Raw genomic sequence first — 14,286 nt, 5'->3', positions numbered from 1 at the left:
GTGAGCCAACACTGTGCCCTTGTGGCCAAGAAGGCCAATGTCATCCTGGGGTGTATTAGAAGGGGGGTGGTTAGTAGGTCGAGAGAGGTCCTCCTTCCCCTCTACTCTGCCCTGGTGAGACCCCATCTGGAATATTGTCTCCAGTTCTGGGCCCCTCAGTTCAAGAAGGACAGGGAGCTGCTGGAGAGAGTCCAGGCAGGGCAATGAAGATGATTAAGGGAGTGGAGCATCTCCCTTATGAGGAAAGACTGAGGGAGCTGGGTCTCATAGTTTGGAGAAGAGGAGACTGAGGGGTGACCTGATTAGTGTCTATAAATATATAAAGGGGGAGTGTCACGAGGATGGAGCCAGGCTCTACTCAGTGGCAAACAATGATAGGACAAGGGGTAATGGGTGCAAACTGGAACACAAGAGGTTCCACTTAAACTTGAGAAGAAACTTCTTCTCAGTGGGGGTGACGGAACACTGGAACAGGCTGCCCAGGGAGGTTGTGGAGTCTCCTTCCCTGGAGACATTCAAAACTCGCCTGGACACATTCCTGTCTAACATTATCTAGGTGTTCCTGCTCCGGCAGGGGGATTGGACTAGATGATCTTTCGAGGTCCCTTCCAATCTCTAGCATACTGTAATACTGTGATACTGTGATACATGTAGCTGTGTCATATCCACTCCTTTACTGGTGTGCAGGCTGCATATAAGTCACAGTAGGCTGTGGTCTTTCCCATTTCTTATTAGCCTCCATTTAAATCAGCATTCAGCTCTAATTTACAAGCATTTTTCCTCTAATAAAGACCACCTTTAAAAGTAAATGAGGTGTGTATACAAGGTGCAGAGCATTGTGGTAAGAAGTGTGGGCAGAAGTTCAAATAGCATTGCTCTAGTACATTTGATTTCTATCTCATGTTTATTCTTTCTCTCTTGAGTCTTTTCAAGATATATGATTGTAGACTTCCTACACTCGATTATTTGCTTTTACATAGTTGAAAAGATTACATGGCTAAGTATAAATCTGATATGTCTGACATTTTTTACTTTGTAATCCAAAATAATTTTCTTTTAGTATCGAGTTTTGTCTGTGTTGGTCTGCAATAAAAAAGATAGACTAGGTACGCAATCCACTAAATATGTACATCTATCTGAAAGACATAGATACAAAGAAAACATACATGATCATCACGAAAGGAGGCACAATTATTTATAACTGGATGAAGATACATAAAGAGAAATTTTAGTGCAGAAGAAAAAGACATCCCAAAACAAGCTTGTATCAAATGGTTGGTATAATATAAAACTATAATTTTATATATTTGGACTTGAATCAGATAAAACATCAGTATATAAGCAATAGGAATTACACTTCAGGAGACAGGACAGTTCTTGGGTCATCTAGTCGATTTCTCATTCTTATCAATGCACAAATATCTTCCCTGAAAGTCTTTGCCTTCCTGAGTATACATACCACACTACTTTCAAAACAACATGATCCTGCATTTATTTCCTAATATTTCCACAAAGATGGCCAATATCTTTTTCTAGTGAACAAGAGATGCCTCTTGAAAAAAAAAAAATAAAAATTAAAATTTCTAAGTATTCCCCACACCAGTTGAGAAAACAAGAAAAGCCATCCCCAACTTTTTCCCCAAATGGAAGCTCATGATATAAATGACACATTACTCATTATTCAGGTTTGTTTTCTTTTACAAAAACCAGCCATTGCCATATGAAATGAGTAAGAGAGCATATCAAATGAGTGACTATGCCATAGTCTCGATTTTTTTTCACGCAGTTAATGTGCTCCATCTCATCAGAATATATCAAACTTTTTAAAAAAAATAGATTTATTTATTTGGTTAGAAAACATACTTATGTGGAGCATTAGGACAGTGAATGAATTACAGACAGGTGGTCCAAAAATGATAAAAGCTGGAAATAATCTATTCTGCTTTTCCAAAGTAAGAATCCTTCCTTGATTTTTACTTTTCTGGCGTATACAGCTAGAGGGGAGCTAACTCAAAAAATGTAAAATTTATCTGAAAGCCATTATGTTTTTTTCAAAGAAGAAAATGAATTTGAGCAGTGTGACACCTAGCATATTCCAGATTGCTAAATATTGAAACCTCAGAAAATTATAGCAAATCCAGCACTGTGACTACAGAAAGCAGGACAGTGCAAGAGATGCCACTACCTTCCTTTCTCTAACTCAATGTAACCACAACCTTCTAGATTTGTATTTGTTCCAGTTCTTTGAATGCTCTCTGCAGGGAAAGTTGTGATGAGCTTATGGCAAGATGGAGATTTATAGGTTTATAAACCAGGTGTAGTTCTGGAAACACAAGTCAGGATTGCCTTTTTAAACCCTGGATCCATAAACCAGCAAATAACAAATTTGCCTTAGGCATCATGACTTTTGACTTGAGTCTCTTTCCTTATCAGCCAGAGCCATTTACAACTGATAGGTAGAAGAAATTAAAAAGAGGTAGGGCATAGGTCAGGCCCTTGTGATTTCCCTTGGACAGCCTAAAGAAAATTTAAAAAGTAAACTGTCAAAGTCTTTTAGTTTAGAAGGCTATACTGCAATAGAGAAAGCTCTGTGATAAAGCCAGCTGTTCCATGATGAAGGTTAAACAGTATATGCTGAAAGTAAAAATTTCTAGCTCTTTCAAGTTGCAAAAATCTAACTGCAGTGACTGACTTGCCAGGTTAAAGACACGTAACAAATAAACCAGATCTAAATAAAAGGTCCATTTGCCTATCTGCTTCACTTATCTACCTCTAAGGTGACATGATTTGCTCATGTGGCTCATGAGGAACAATATATATATATATATATTCAGTGTATATTCATATACACTGAATCTGGTATGAACGACATCCCACTTCTGCTTTCTCCAGAAGGTGCTGATGGCAGGATTTAGATACACTATCCTTATACTATGTATAAAACAATTAATATATCAAATACAAAATGACATGCAAGCTTCTTTATTAGCTTTTTATTAAGAATGCAATTCAATCTGTTCAGAGGACCTAGATGCACAGTAAATTAGCTGAAGTTTCCAAGCCCTTGAAGTAGGATATATGTGGTATTTCTGCTGCCTCTTTGCACTGAGGTAGATCAACCCCAGTAATGCAAAGAACTTTCAGAGGCAAGATCATGAACACCTGGCAACTACAAAAAGTATCCTAAGTGGGTTTACTTTTTACCAAGTTGCCATGGATTTTGTCTCCCGGAGGGGTGGAATATATCTGTTCCTGCAGAAATCTGGGTATCTCTCACTTCAAACTGATTTAAAAATGTTAAAAATTAGACTAAAGATCTTTATTATGCTTTAAAAGCTATTGTGGCCCAATTTCTTCTTAACAGCTGGGAAGGAAATAGCATCAGAAAGCTTAGGTGGCATTTAATGGATAAAAAAGCAAACAATGGAACTGTCAAAATTTTTCAAGAAAGCCTTTTTCTCCAAGGATTCTCACCCGTGTTATGCAGACCCAAGAGGTTCAGATGAACTGCAGATAAACATCAGCCTTTTGCATACTTTTCTGAACCCAGACACTGGATCTTTTGTTTTACCTTGGCATTATTCTTCACCTTTGCCCCTGAAAAGCTATAGTAAGTCTCAAAAGTTGCATTCAAAAGCAATTAACTCTATCATGTGTAGTGAAGGTCAAATATTACACTCTTCATATTTGTATCATTACCTAAGTATCTGCTTTGTTAGTTCAATAAATTTTATTAACATGCACTCTGAGTCTACATAAACACTTTCAATTATTAAGGGGTTTGTTTACTATTACAGGAATAGCTGTTTCATCTTACGGAATTGTGTTACCTGGAACACAGGGACAGGTTTTTCATGATACTAAGACACGGTCTTCTGCATATACTCATAAAAATGGGATGTAAATATTTGGAAAATTTATTCATTACCTTAATGTTTTTGCACACTCCTGATACTAGGAGTTTCAAAGAAAGCTAGTAGATGCCAAGACTAAAACAAGCAAAAAGGGAGGAATCCTCACAACATGTGTACATAGAACTTAAATCATTCAAATGCCTGTCACAAAATACTGCAGATGTGAAAAGCTTACAGGGGAAACTAGGCAAGTTTGTTGAGGACAAACCATTAGGACTACTAAATACACAGAAATCATGTCAGGAAGTCTCTGATCTGCAAATGGCTGAAAGCTTACAGGAAGGTTAGAGGCTTATGCATGCTGTTTTTTTATACATTTCCCAAAGCACCTTGCTCTTGGCTCCGCCGGAGTCAGGACTGGTCTGACCCAGCACGGCTTTTATTCTGTTCTTGTATCCTTATCTTGTTTTAACACAGCTTTTAGTGCTTTTTATCTTTGAGAAACTAACTTGAAAAATAACAGTAATTGCTTCCAGTGAGTTCAGATTCTGGATCTTTTATGACATCATTCACTTTTGAAAGGTAATAATACTACAGACACACTGCAATTACTTCATATAAAATTATCAAAGTTGACAACAGGGTTTCAGTAACAGCCTGATCCAAAACCCACTGAGGTCCCTGGAAAGACTCCCATTCATTTCAATGGGCTTGGAATCAGACCTTAAGATGCTTTGAATGGGAGTATAATAAAACAGGAAAAAGAAGGAGTTGGAAAGGAAAATTCTTTTCATGTTTTTCTCCTTGGCAGTTTAGTATTTATTGCACTGTCATTGCTCTTTTGCTTGCCATCAACACAAAAATAACACAGTCTGGAGGAAACACCCAGATTGTTTACAAATGAGGTTTTTAGCAGTGCCTTTGAACTGGAAAAATATTATATTAAAGATACATTTTCAATGTAGAATAAGCCATCCATTCTGAGGAAAACTCAGGAAGAACTCTTTCCAGAGGACAATGCAAGTCTGTTTCCACCCAAACCAGACCAATACTATAACCACTCATCGCTCTTCATCACTTGATTATCAGCACGTTGGTTTATACTGGGACTAATCATAAAGTAACCCTTGCTTTATTTCTGCAGACCACTTATCTGGAATCACTTATCTTATTTTTGGATTTGTGGAGGGTTTAGATAAAATAACTACTAAATCAAGTAACTTTTGGTTTCGGTCTTTCAAACCCATAACTGAGCTAACCAGGTTTGTCATCCCTAAAACCATTTTACCTTTCAGAGTCGGTATTTATTCAGTCCATCTGAGGGCAGAGCCATATGCCTTTGCAAGAGGTACACCTTTGTAGAGTTGGCATGCTCTGAAGGCAGACACTATTCTTAGTTGGTTGACCATGCTTTTGCATCAAAGACAGCTGTCTCGAAGCCTCTATTCTGCAGTAATTTTGCAAGAAAAGACCAACAAGGGAAGATAGTTGCACTAACATGGATGCCATAATGTCCTCCAGAGTATAGGCTTCCCCAAATACCTCTGAAGTCCTATGATGCTCTCCACAGTAAGACTATCCTCCATGAATTACGAAGATAAACCAACTTATCTTACCTCTGGAAGCCAGTGGTAATTAAATCAAAGCAATATTTTTCTGATAATAAAATGATAATGAATGACAAAACTCATGTGGCGGATTTTGACTTGAGCTTCTTTCTTTTCACTTAACCATCTGAGGCTGTATTTCTGTTTCTCACTAATAGAACAGATTCTCCTTTTCCCTAGCTATCCTAGTATCTTTTCCCTATTTTTGTTGTAGCTAGTCTTTCCTAAAGATACAGGATCAAATTTTTTGCACAACATGCCGCATAAGGCTTTACCTGAGTCATGGGCATAGAAGTGTACAAGACAGGGTGTGTTTTGAAAATCTCCCTCCTGATTCTAGGATCAGAGTATTTTTTTCATGGATATATCATATCATTTTCTTACATACAGCTGGCATTTGCTTATGATTAATTAGCAGAGCAGGCCTTTCTGACAGACTGTTCACCTCTGTTCACTAAACACGCCAGACTGTTCACCACTATTAGCATGTTGGGGATTTCTGTTATTAGTTTATCTGTGCCTGATCTCCCATTTTTTATTATTTAATTTCATAACACTTTTATCTATCTAGCTTTCAAAGCTACCCCAGGTCTTCTTGAATGATCCCCTTGCTCTTCATTTGAGCTTTCCAAAGCTGAAATCCATGGGTTGCTCACAAAAGAAAATGTAACCCCAGCACAAAAAAAAATAGAAACAATATTTCTGTGGAAAAAAATCCAGCAATATGGTTTCAACTCCTCATGCACAGATACACATTTTTAACATTTATTCTTAACTTCCATTTACTCCACTACTACCAACTGAATGCAAAGTATTTCTCTTTCCACAGTTGTTCCAGGGCTTATTAACAGAATCATGTATTCATGCATAATAGGCTGGATTATAAATCCATATTACTGTAGCTATGGGTGTTTTCATAAAGCCATGAAGCTAGTAATTATTCATAAAACGCAGTCACCATACCTGAGAAGAAAAGGCCCGGTTTTCCCAAGGAATGGTCCAATCTGAAAAGCAAACAGTAGTACAATTACCAAGCAACTTAAACTTTGTTGCTAGTGAAAGCATAGCAGTATAATTTACATGAGAATTTACAGTAGCTTTAAACCTACAATAAAGCAAGTAAACACATGAGATTACCATGATTTTCTGCACATGCAGTCAGCAGTTTAGTTCTTCAGAGTTTTTTCCCAACATCAAACCATATTATGTTATTTTCATGAGTACCAATATTTCTTAGACTTTCATGTTGTAACTAAAACATAGTTCTCCTGTGTCATATGTAATCTAATAAGAAAGACTATACAAACAGTATGGCTTCTTAATAACATTTGCAACTGTTCCTTGAATCTCATGCAGGCAGATTTAATATCTCTATATGTTGACACAGTAGATTCCATTCAATAGGATTTCTTTTTTTCCTTTTTTTATTTCATTTAAGGGCCAGAGGAGTTCAGCCTGGTGTCCCAGTCCACAGTGTTAATTTGTAAAGAGAAAAGCACTTTGTGCTGAAACAAGAAGAGAATAGTTTTGTGGCAAAATATTTCAGCTGTGGTCCCCAAACTCAGAGAAAGCATGTGTGTGGAGAAACGTGGGAGGGAACTGATCCAGACAGAGAAGGGAGCAGAAAAAAACCAGGTTTCTGTCAATTGTGGAGAATCACAAACAGGAGACAGAAGGGTAAATCCTATTTGAAAAGTTTTCGTTTTATAAGAAGAGGGCAGAAAAGCTCTATTCTTATTACAAACTCCACAGGACGCACCTAGATTTCTTTAAATTTCACTTGGAGAAGAGAGGGAGATAAAGGATAATTCTAAAGTTGGTTATAAAAAGGGTTAAAAATGACTCCAAGTTAAATCCTCTAGATACTGTGCTCCCTGTTGTGCTTGCAATTTTGGACAATTACTCTTCATTAAGTACACATCTCTCCTAAAGCCAGCTGGCACTAGAGAAATCAAATATTTCATGAGGCAGACAGGGCCTACCTTCTTTGAAGTTCTTTTATCCGAACCATCATATTGAGGTGTCCTTGTGAATACTGTTCAATCACATCACGTACGTCATACGGTTTCCGAGCTTGCTGTGAAAGAAGTCATACATGAGACTGAAGGGTAAGTATAGTTTCAACCTGATTTTTATTTCAGGCAGGCCTTCATTCTATCTTTTATCTTCCAGAGGCTACATGCTTGCCATTTTGCAATGGTTGTTGCAATGAATAAAAAATATGTAGGCATTGTAGGAGTGCATATTTATTGTGGAGATGGAGCCAAATGATTCCCATTACTGTCAGTTAGAGTCATGTCTTCATGTTACTTCATACTGAGCTAAATATTAGACCTTCGCAGTGTATTTAAAAAACACAGACCCAAGATATATAATGGATCTAAAACTATCATGTGTGATATCTCTTGGCTCATTCCAAACCCATATGTTAATCATAATGTCAGAAGACTGAACCACGGAGATAGGCCCACTTCATAAAACTTGGACCCAGAATCAAATGCCTTAAAGACTAAAGATGTCTGGTGACAGAAATATTATTGCTGGGAGGACAGATGCTTTGCATAAGTCTGCATGTAGTCTTTGTGCTTCTTTGTTTTTAATGATACCTATGAGGTCAGAAAAAAAGGTGAAAATCAAATAAATTAAAAAGGACAGATAAAAAATGCAAGAGAGCTAAAAAACTGCCATCTGCCCAGCTTTATTCCTATTCTAATGAGAATCCAGATGCTTCAGCCAAGCTTTACTTTCTTGCTATAACTACTACGGCAGAATTCTGAAACAAACCTAGAGAACTTGCATAAAGTGATGTGATTATAAAAAATACATCATAGTAAAATTTTATCAAGTAAAATTAATGCTGTGGGTGTGGTGGAATAAATGCAAATGATGTCCTAACTAAAATACCAGCATTTTGAGAGCCATAACAACCTCTATGGGAAATGTGGGGCAAGATGTCTCCTTTTTGGCTCTGACTCAAGAAAAGAAGAAAAAAAAGAAAGGTAAACTGCAAATCTAGTAATTGGAAATTACTGAAAACAGCTCATTAGTCATCTTGTTGTCTGTTTCCACTCTGTCACAGCTTCAGCCAGAGCCATTAACATGCACCACTGCACACACGCATTGAACACCTACAGTATGTGCTGGAGTCATGCTTGGAAGGCAGCCACAGGATCCTAGAAATTTCAAATGAAAGCATGGAACTGGGATGGAAATAAATCCTGTGAAATGAATGAAGAAGCAAAAGCTCTTCGTGATAAAATGCCTTCCTTGTGCTCAGCCGTCAGCACTTACCTGCGTTATTACTTTCATAAGGGTTCATGGCGTGGGTAGTGTGCACGTACATTCATGTGCATTTGTGAGAAGAGATACTTCGGGGAGAGGGAGGTTTCAGCTTTCAGTTTATCACCTTTTTTTCTTTTCTCCTTTTTCTTTTCTTTTCTTTTTCTTTTTTTTTTGCCTTCCCCAGCTTCCCATTTTGCAGACGCTGACACATCACTATTTCTGGCCAGAAAAGCAGCCTATTGTCTTCACTCGGAGAAACAGTGCCAGTATCACTCTTTAGATTGACTAGCGGGGGTGCTTTGAGAGTATTTTGGCTAAATCCTCTGTCCTTTCCTTTGGACACTCTACTTAACATGATGCATGGCGCAGAGCCTAGATGTACCGGGGATTTTCCCCCACCTCCTTCCCCTCTCCCCCATGGGCTACTACGTGCATAATTAATTCTACTCATTCTCAATGAAGTTTATTTTCTCCCTCAAAAGAAGTCCTCTATCTGTTATCCCTTTTATCAAACTATCAGCTCTGAACCCTGCAGTTGCAAACTACTGTACAATGCAGTCTGCCTGAGCCCTCTGCAAAGTAAAAATATCCTCCCAACTTTTCTCTCCTCTTTTCTCATAAAGCTTTAGATCTGAGAATCTTATGTCCTGCCAAACTTTGCCACAATCTCTTGTCATGTTTTTATAAGGAAATGCTAGTACAATACAACTTAAGATGGGAGATAATGGGCTTCCAGGGAGGTTTGCTAAATGCAGAATTTGAAGAACGTCATTAACTTTCATTCTGTCCATTTTGTCCATAATCCCAAATCCTGGCCACTTGGACTCAGTATTCTACAACCAGCATGCTTAGAGCTCCTAATGTAAAACTCAAAATAGAATTACTTTGCTTTGAACAATCTAATTAGCATGGGGAGTCCTATAAGCTATATTTCACAGCCCCAAGAAATTTAAAAAAGACCCAGAATCCTATCCATAAACTGATTAAGTCCAGTTTTTAAGGTTTGGCATGACTGCTATTGGCTGACAGCTCCAGAACATTAGGTCTATGGTGGTTTGAAATATCTTAATTTTTATCTTAACTCATTTATATACTGATTTTATTTTCCAGGGAAGCTTTTGTTTCTTTTCCTTTTTTTTCACTTTTTTTTTTTTTTTTATTTTCCCTCCCTTTCTTTTCCTTTTTCTTTCTTTTTTTTTCTTTTTATTTTATTTCATTTTCTGCTAGTTTTTATCTCTCTGGTGAATTTACAATATAATCTTCCTTTCCTGTTTGCTGAGTTATGCAACATGACTTCTAGTTTTCTTTCACAAGGTAAAGTCATCTGAAGATACATTTCTGCCTGAGCTTGGGAAATCTGTCAACCTTAATTCAGAGTCTTCTGAGTGCTGTGAGCTTATCTCAGACTTTTATCCCTTGCAATTATGTGCTCAGCTCTAATCAAATATGCTTGAAACTTAGGTTCTTGCTTTATCTTTTTAAAACCTTTTTAAAAAGGATTATGAAAGTTGATTAACTTGCAGTGGACCCTCTTGGATAAAAAAGCATGAACATTCAGATGGAAATAACAGGGGCTTTGGAAATCAGGACAGAAGTTAATTATTCATTTCCAAGGCACCACCAGCACATGGGTGATGAGAATAATGATACCAGAATCACATTTCAAACAAGTTTTATCATAATGGGTCTTAGTAAACAGGCAAAATAAGACAATTATTCCAATGTGACACAGTTAGTTTAAGCACTTTGAAACCTGATTAAGTTAACTTCAGACTTCATGAAGACAGCAGATTTCCAGGGGGCAGATGCTCCGCAATTTTATAAAATGTGGCCTCTCTATGATGACCCATTCAGAGAAACAAATGTGGAAATGTAGGCCACAAATGTGAAAGTAACTTTACACAGCATAGGACTCATCAGTAAGGTCTACTGAACTGTCAGCCATACATAGTGCACGATTAGTTGAACACTCTCTAACCAATCATTAGATTACCAGTATAAAGAATATTTTAGCAGACTCTCCAACAGTCTTCTTCATTTCTTCTAGTAGTTGACTGCGTAGTTTATATATTAGTCAGTACAGTAAAAAAAAAAAACAAACAGAAAGACAATAAACTAAACTCAGCAAAAAGAGAGAAGTGAAAAATAACTATGCTGACTCTACAAATTCAGAAGGCTTTCATATCATAATATACCCATGGGTAGTTGATAGTTTTGCCCACACTATAAAAAAATCCTCAAAAGGTAAGTATGAGGCTGAGAGCCTAAAAAGCACCTTTGACTTGTAATCACTGCACAAAGACAAGGTCACTCTCAGAGCACTTTCAATGTCATACACTGTACTTATGGTTAATGGTGCTGCTTACCTGAAATTTTCTTCTGGCTACAAAATACTGCATTCTCCTGATGACTTTTACAGCTGTTCGATGTGCTTCAGTTAATCTGCCAAGAAAGATAAACAGAGACATACACCAGTGGGGGGGAAAGAAAAAGTAGGAAAACCATCTTAATAGAAGATGTTGACTCCAAACAGCAAAATCTACAAGCATGTTTTCTATCTACAAGCATGTTTTCTATCTACAATGCAGAATTGTAGCATAAAACACTGTGTGTGCATGTGTATTTTGTTCTGTTGCTTTACCCTCTTGTATATTGTGGTTCTAAGTATAAAAAACTGATAAGTGAGACAATGAAAGCAGGTGTACAAAGATAATACATGTGGAGGGGATTAGACAGGATTACTGTCAATGCATACAACTGGCATCAGTTTGAAGAATGTGAAATGCTTTCAGAACCATGACTGCATCCCTTATTTTTCATTTATTGAGTGTTTAACCATGAGCTCTATTGCACGAAATTAAGACCTTTTAAAAGTACTTTGAATTCTCTAGGAAGGAAAGAAAACTTGAAGTATCACATCTGAAAAAAAAAAAATAAATTAACAGAGCACACCCTCTCGGCACACATGTGTGTTCATGTGGATGTCTGCATTGGCATTCAAACACAGAACTGGCCACACTATAACTTAGTAATATCACTTTACCCAGAGGATACTCTATTTGCACAACATTAATTGTGCCACTTGGCTGGCAGTTAATTACCAGACCCTCTTATTTATCGTGAATTTTGGAGGGGTAGAGAGGAAGCAGGAATATAGTAATTATAAGAACAAGTATTTTATTTAAGGACTGACTCCTTCCCCATGGACTTCTCCATTCATTCAAAATGAGTGAACTAAAGAAAACAAAGTTTTCCTTCCAAGGAAGCTGCATTGTTGGGAAATCAATGTTCTATACAGAGATCATCTTTGACATTTGATGATAAACCTAGGAAAACTTGCCAGCAAGTTTCTCATCTCCTCAAAACACAATCTGCCACCTCTTCCCAGTGTATCTAACTGGGGAAAGTGAAGCATTGGCTAGGCCATCTACTTGGATGCTACAGACTAGAGATGAAGTCTTTAAAAAGTGGAAATATTAGTGTATTATTTCAAAGTGAAATAAATAAAAGCTAAACAAACAGTGGCTGTATTTGAGAACTAGCATCAGTTCGTTTTTATAATTTCTCTTTGATAAAATTAGTGCTTATGATTGGGTGAGATACCACAGCCACAGGAACAGGGGTTTAAAAATAAGTTTTCAGTATTATTTCAAGTCTCAGATTAATAAGAAATACATGTGTGAAACTCATATGTATATACTGCCTATATCCTCACACTTCACATATCTATGTATATTCATGCACATATCCATGTATATGTATACTCACACATGCAAACACGCAGAAGACAATGCAGGGAGAGCATGATTCAAGAACCATCATTGTTGTATACCATCAACAGCATTGCTAAGCACGAATCTTTGCATTTGAGTAAGCCTATCAAAGGGATTTCAGAAGTGTCACTGAAGGACTACCAGTAGTTTAGCCTACAGGACCTCTATTATGGTGAAAGAAAAGCTCTCAGCTTGACACTCAGGGCCCCAGCTGAGCTCCTGTGGCTGGTGACTAGAATAGAGACAACATTCTGTTTGCAAATGGCATATACTTGATAAAGAAATCTTTGTCTGTCAGCCCGTACAAATAATATATATATATATATATTTATAACCAGAAAAAAAATATCACAATTTAAAGTTTGGGGTTTAACCTACCTCCTTTGCGTACCAGTTAAGATAGATAAAAGCTTGAAATTACCCCCCTGCCTCTAAATGATGTGAGACTCATATATATATACTTAAAAGGTTTGGGTTTTTTTGTGTAATCCATATGAGGTGCTTAAACAGCCTCAAACAGATAAGCTTAGAGAAGTTTGAGATGGAAACAAACCAAAACAGTAATTTCCTCCTAATTCACCTCCTTCAGCAGAAATCTGGGCTACAGAACTGTTTCCAATATGTTACCAAGTTTAAGTATCCAAAATTATGATGCTGACTCTTGGAATCTGATGTGAAGTTGAACAGGCCTCATTTTTAGAGAGAAAAGTTATTTATTTGTGAAATACAGCAAAGACAAATACCCAACTATAATTCTAAAGCACTGCATATTGGCCTGTTCCAACTGGCAAAATCCACACCAATCTCACTGGAAGCAAATTTTGAAAAAGGAGTAAATTACTGATCAGATCTGATGGTCAACAGTATTAAACTGAGAGACAGAAGTACATGAAAACTTTAATGGAAAAAAAGACAGCTTGAAAAGGTGCAAATCCATAGACTGACATACGTGGATGTGTTATCTTAATTGCCTCAATAAGTCTATAAGGAGTGTAGCAGCTCTAGATGACAGACAGCAGCTCTGGATGAGTTAACTCCACGCTAGCAGAGCTATCCTCCTGACAGTGTGACTGACTGTGATCCTAAATAGTTTTTCGAGATTTTGCCTGATTTTCTTGGTTCCCTAGCACTGATGTCCAGAAAGGATAATTACAGCTATTACTGGAAAGGTTACATTTATCTCTGTATTTAGCCCAGTACATTTATCCTGCTAAACCTTACATTTTAGCCCAAAACCTTGGATTAGGCAAAACCCTTTCAGAAGCCTTCAGGGTGTCAGCCTGTTACCTGCCAGAAATATACAATAGGAAAGAATATAAGGCCAGAAATGCGTACATCAATGCCCAATGGAAACACAACCCTGCCTAGAGTGAATCTCCTAGACATTTTGAGGTCTGCAGCTCATGAAACAACAACTCAGGGTGGTTGCGGTGGACACCGTACTTGCATACTCTTTACACATTGGATTTTCTACTGACAGAAGACTAGAAAGGATAGATCTTCACGGGCAGTACAGTGCCTAACTCCCATGGAGGTGAAGATTTAACTCCTTTCACAGCTCTAGCTCCTATATGAAGCCAGTAGGACCTGAACACTTGCTCAAAGTAGGAATATGAGCTGGTGAGCAACCACACCTGCACCCGTATGAAAGCAGCCAAACTCTCCTGCCTCTGTGTCACCTCTGTGCAGCAGAGGGCAGTGGTACACACACACTAGAAGATGCTTTCCATTAAATTACAAAATTGTTTAAATTGTTTAAAAGCTTTACCC

The 14,286-nt window shown here is 37.5% G+C and overlaps 1 protein-coding gene across 1 annotated transcript in view; it reads right to left on the bottom strand.

The window, feature by feature from the left end:
* Positions 1-14,286, bottom strand: part of LOC134162099 (potassium voltage-gated channel subfamily KQT member 1-like) — a 473,656-nt gene that overhangs the window by 203,002 nt on the left and 256,368 nt on the right. Inside the window, exons 13-15 of the mRNA XM_062615579.1 lie at positions 11,110-11,185; positions 7,444-7,538; positions 6,425-6,465 (exon numbers count right to left, since the gene is read on the bottom strand). Of these exons, the coding sequence (XP_062471563.1) occupies positions 6,425-6,465; positions 7,444-7,538; positions 11,110-11,185 (212 nt within the window). The remainder of the gene's footprint in view (positions 1-6,424; positions 6,466-7,443; positions 7,539-11,109; positions 11,186-14,286) is intronic.

The sequence above is a fragment of the Pezoporus occidentalis genome, unplaced genomic scaffold (genome assembly GCF_034315485.1).
Source record: "Pezoporus occidentalis ecotype Australia unplaced genomic scaffold, CSIRO_AGI_Poc_V1 ctg182, whole genome shotgun sequence".
Classification (NCBI taxonomy): domain Eukaryota; kingdom Metazoa; phylum Chordata; class Aves; order Psittaciformes; family Psittacidae; genus Pezoporus; species Pezoporus occidentalis.
The sequence above is the reverse complement of the archived record's forward strand: the minus strand, read 5'-3'. Positions and strand labels throughout refer to the sequence as shown.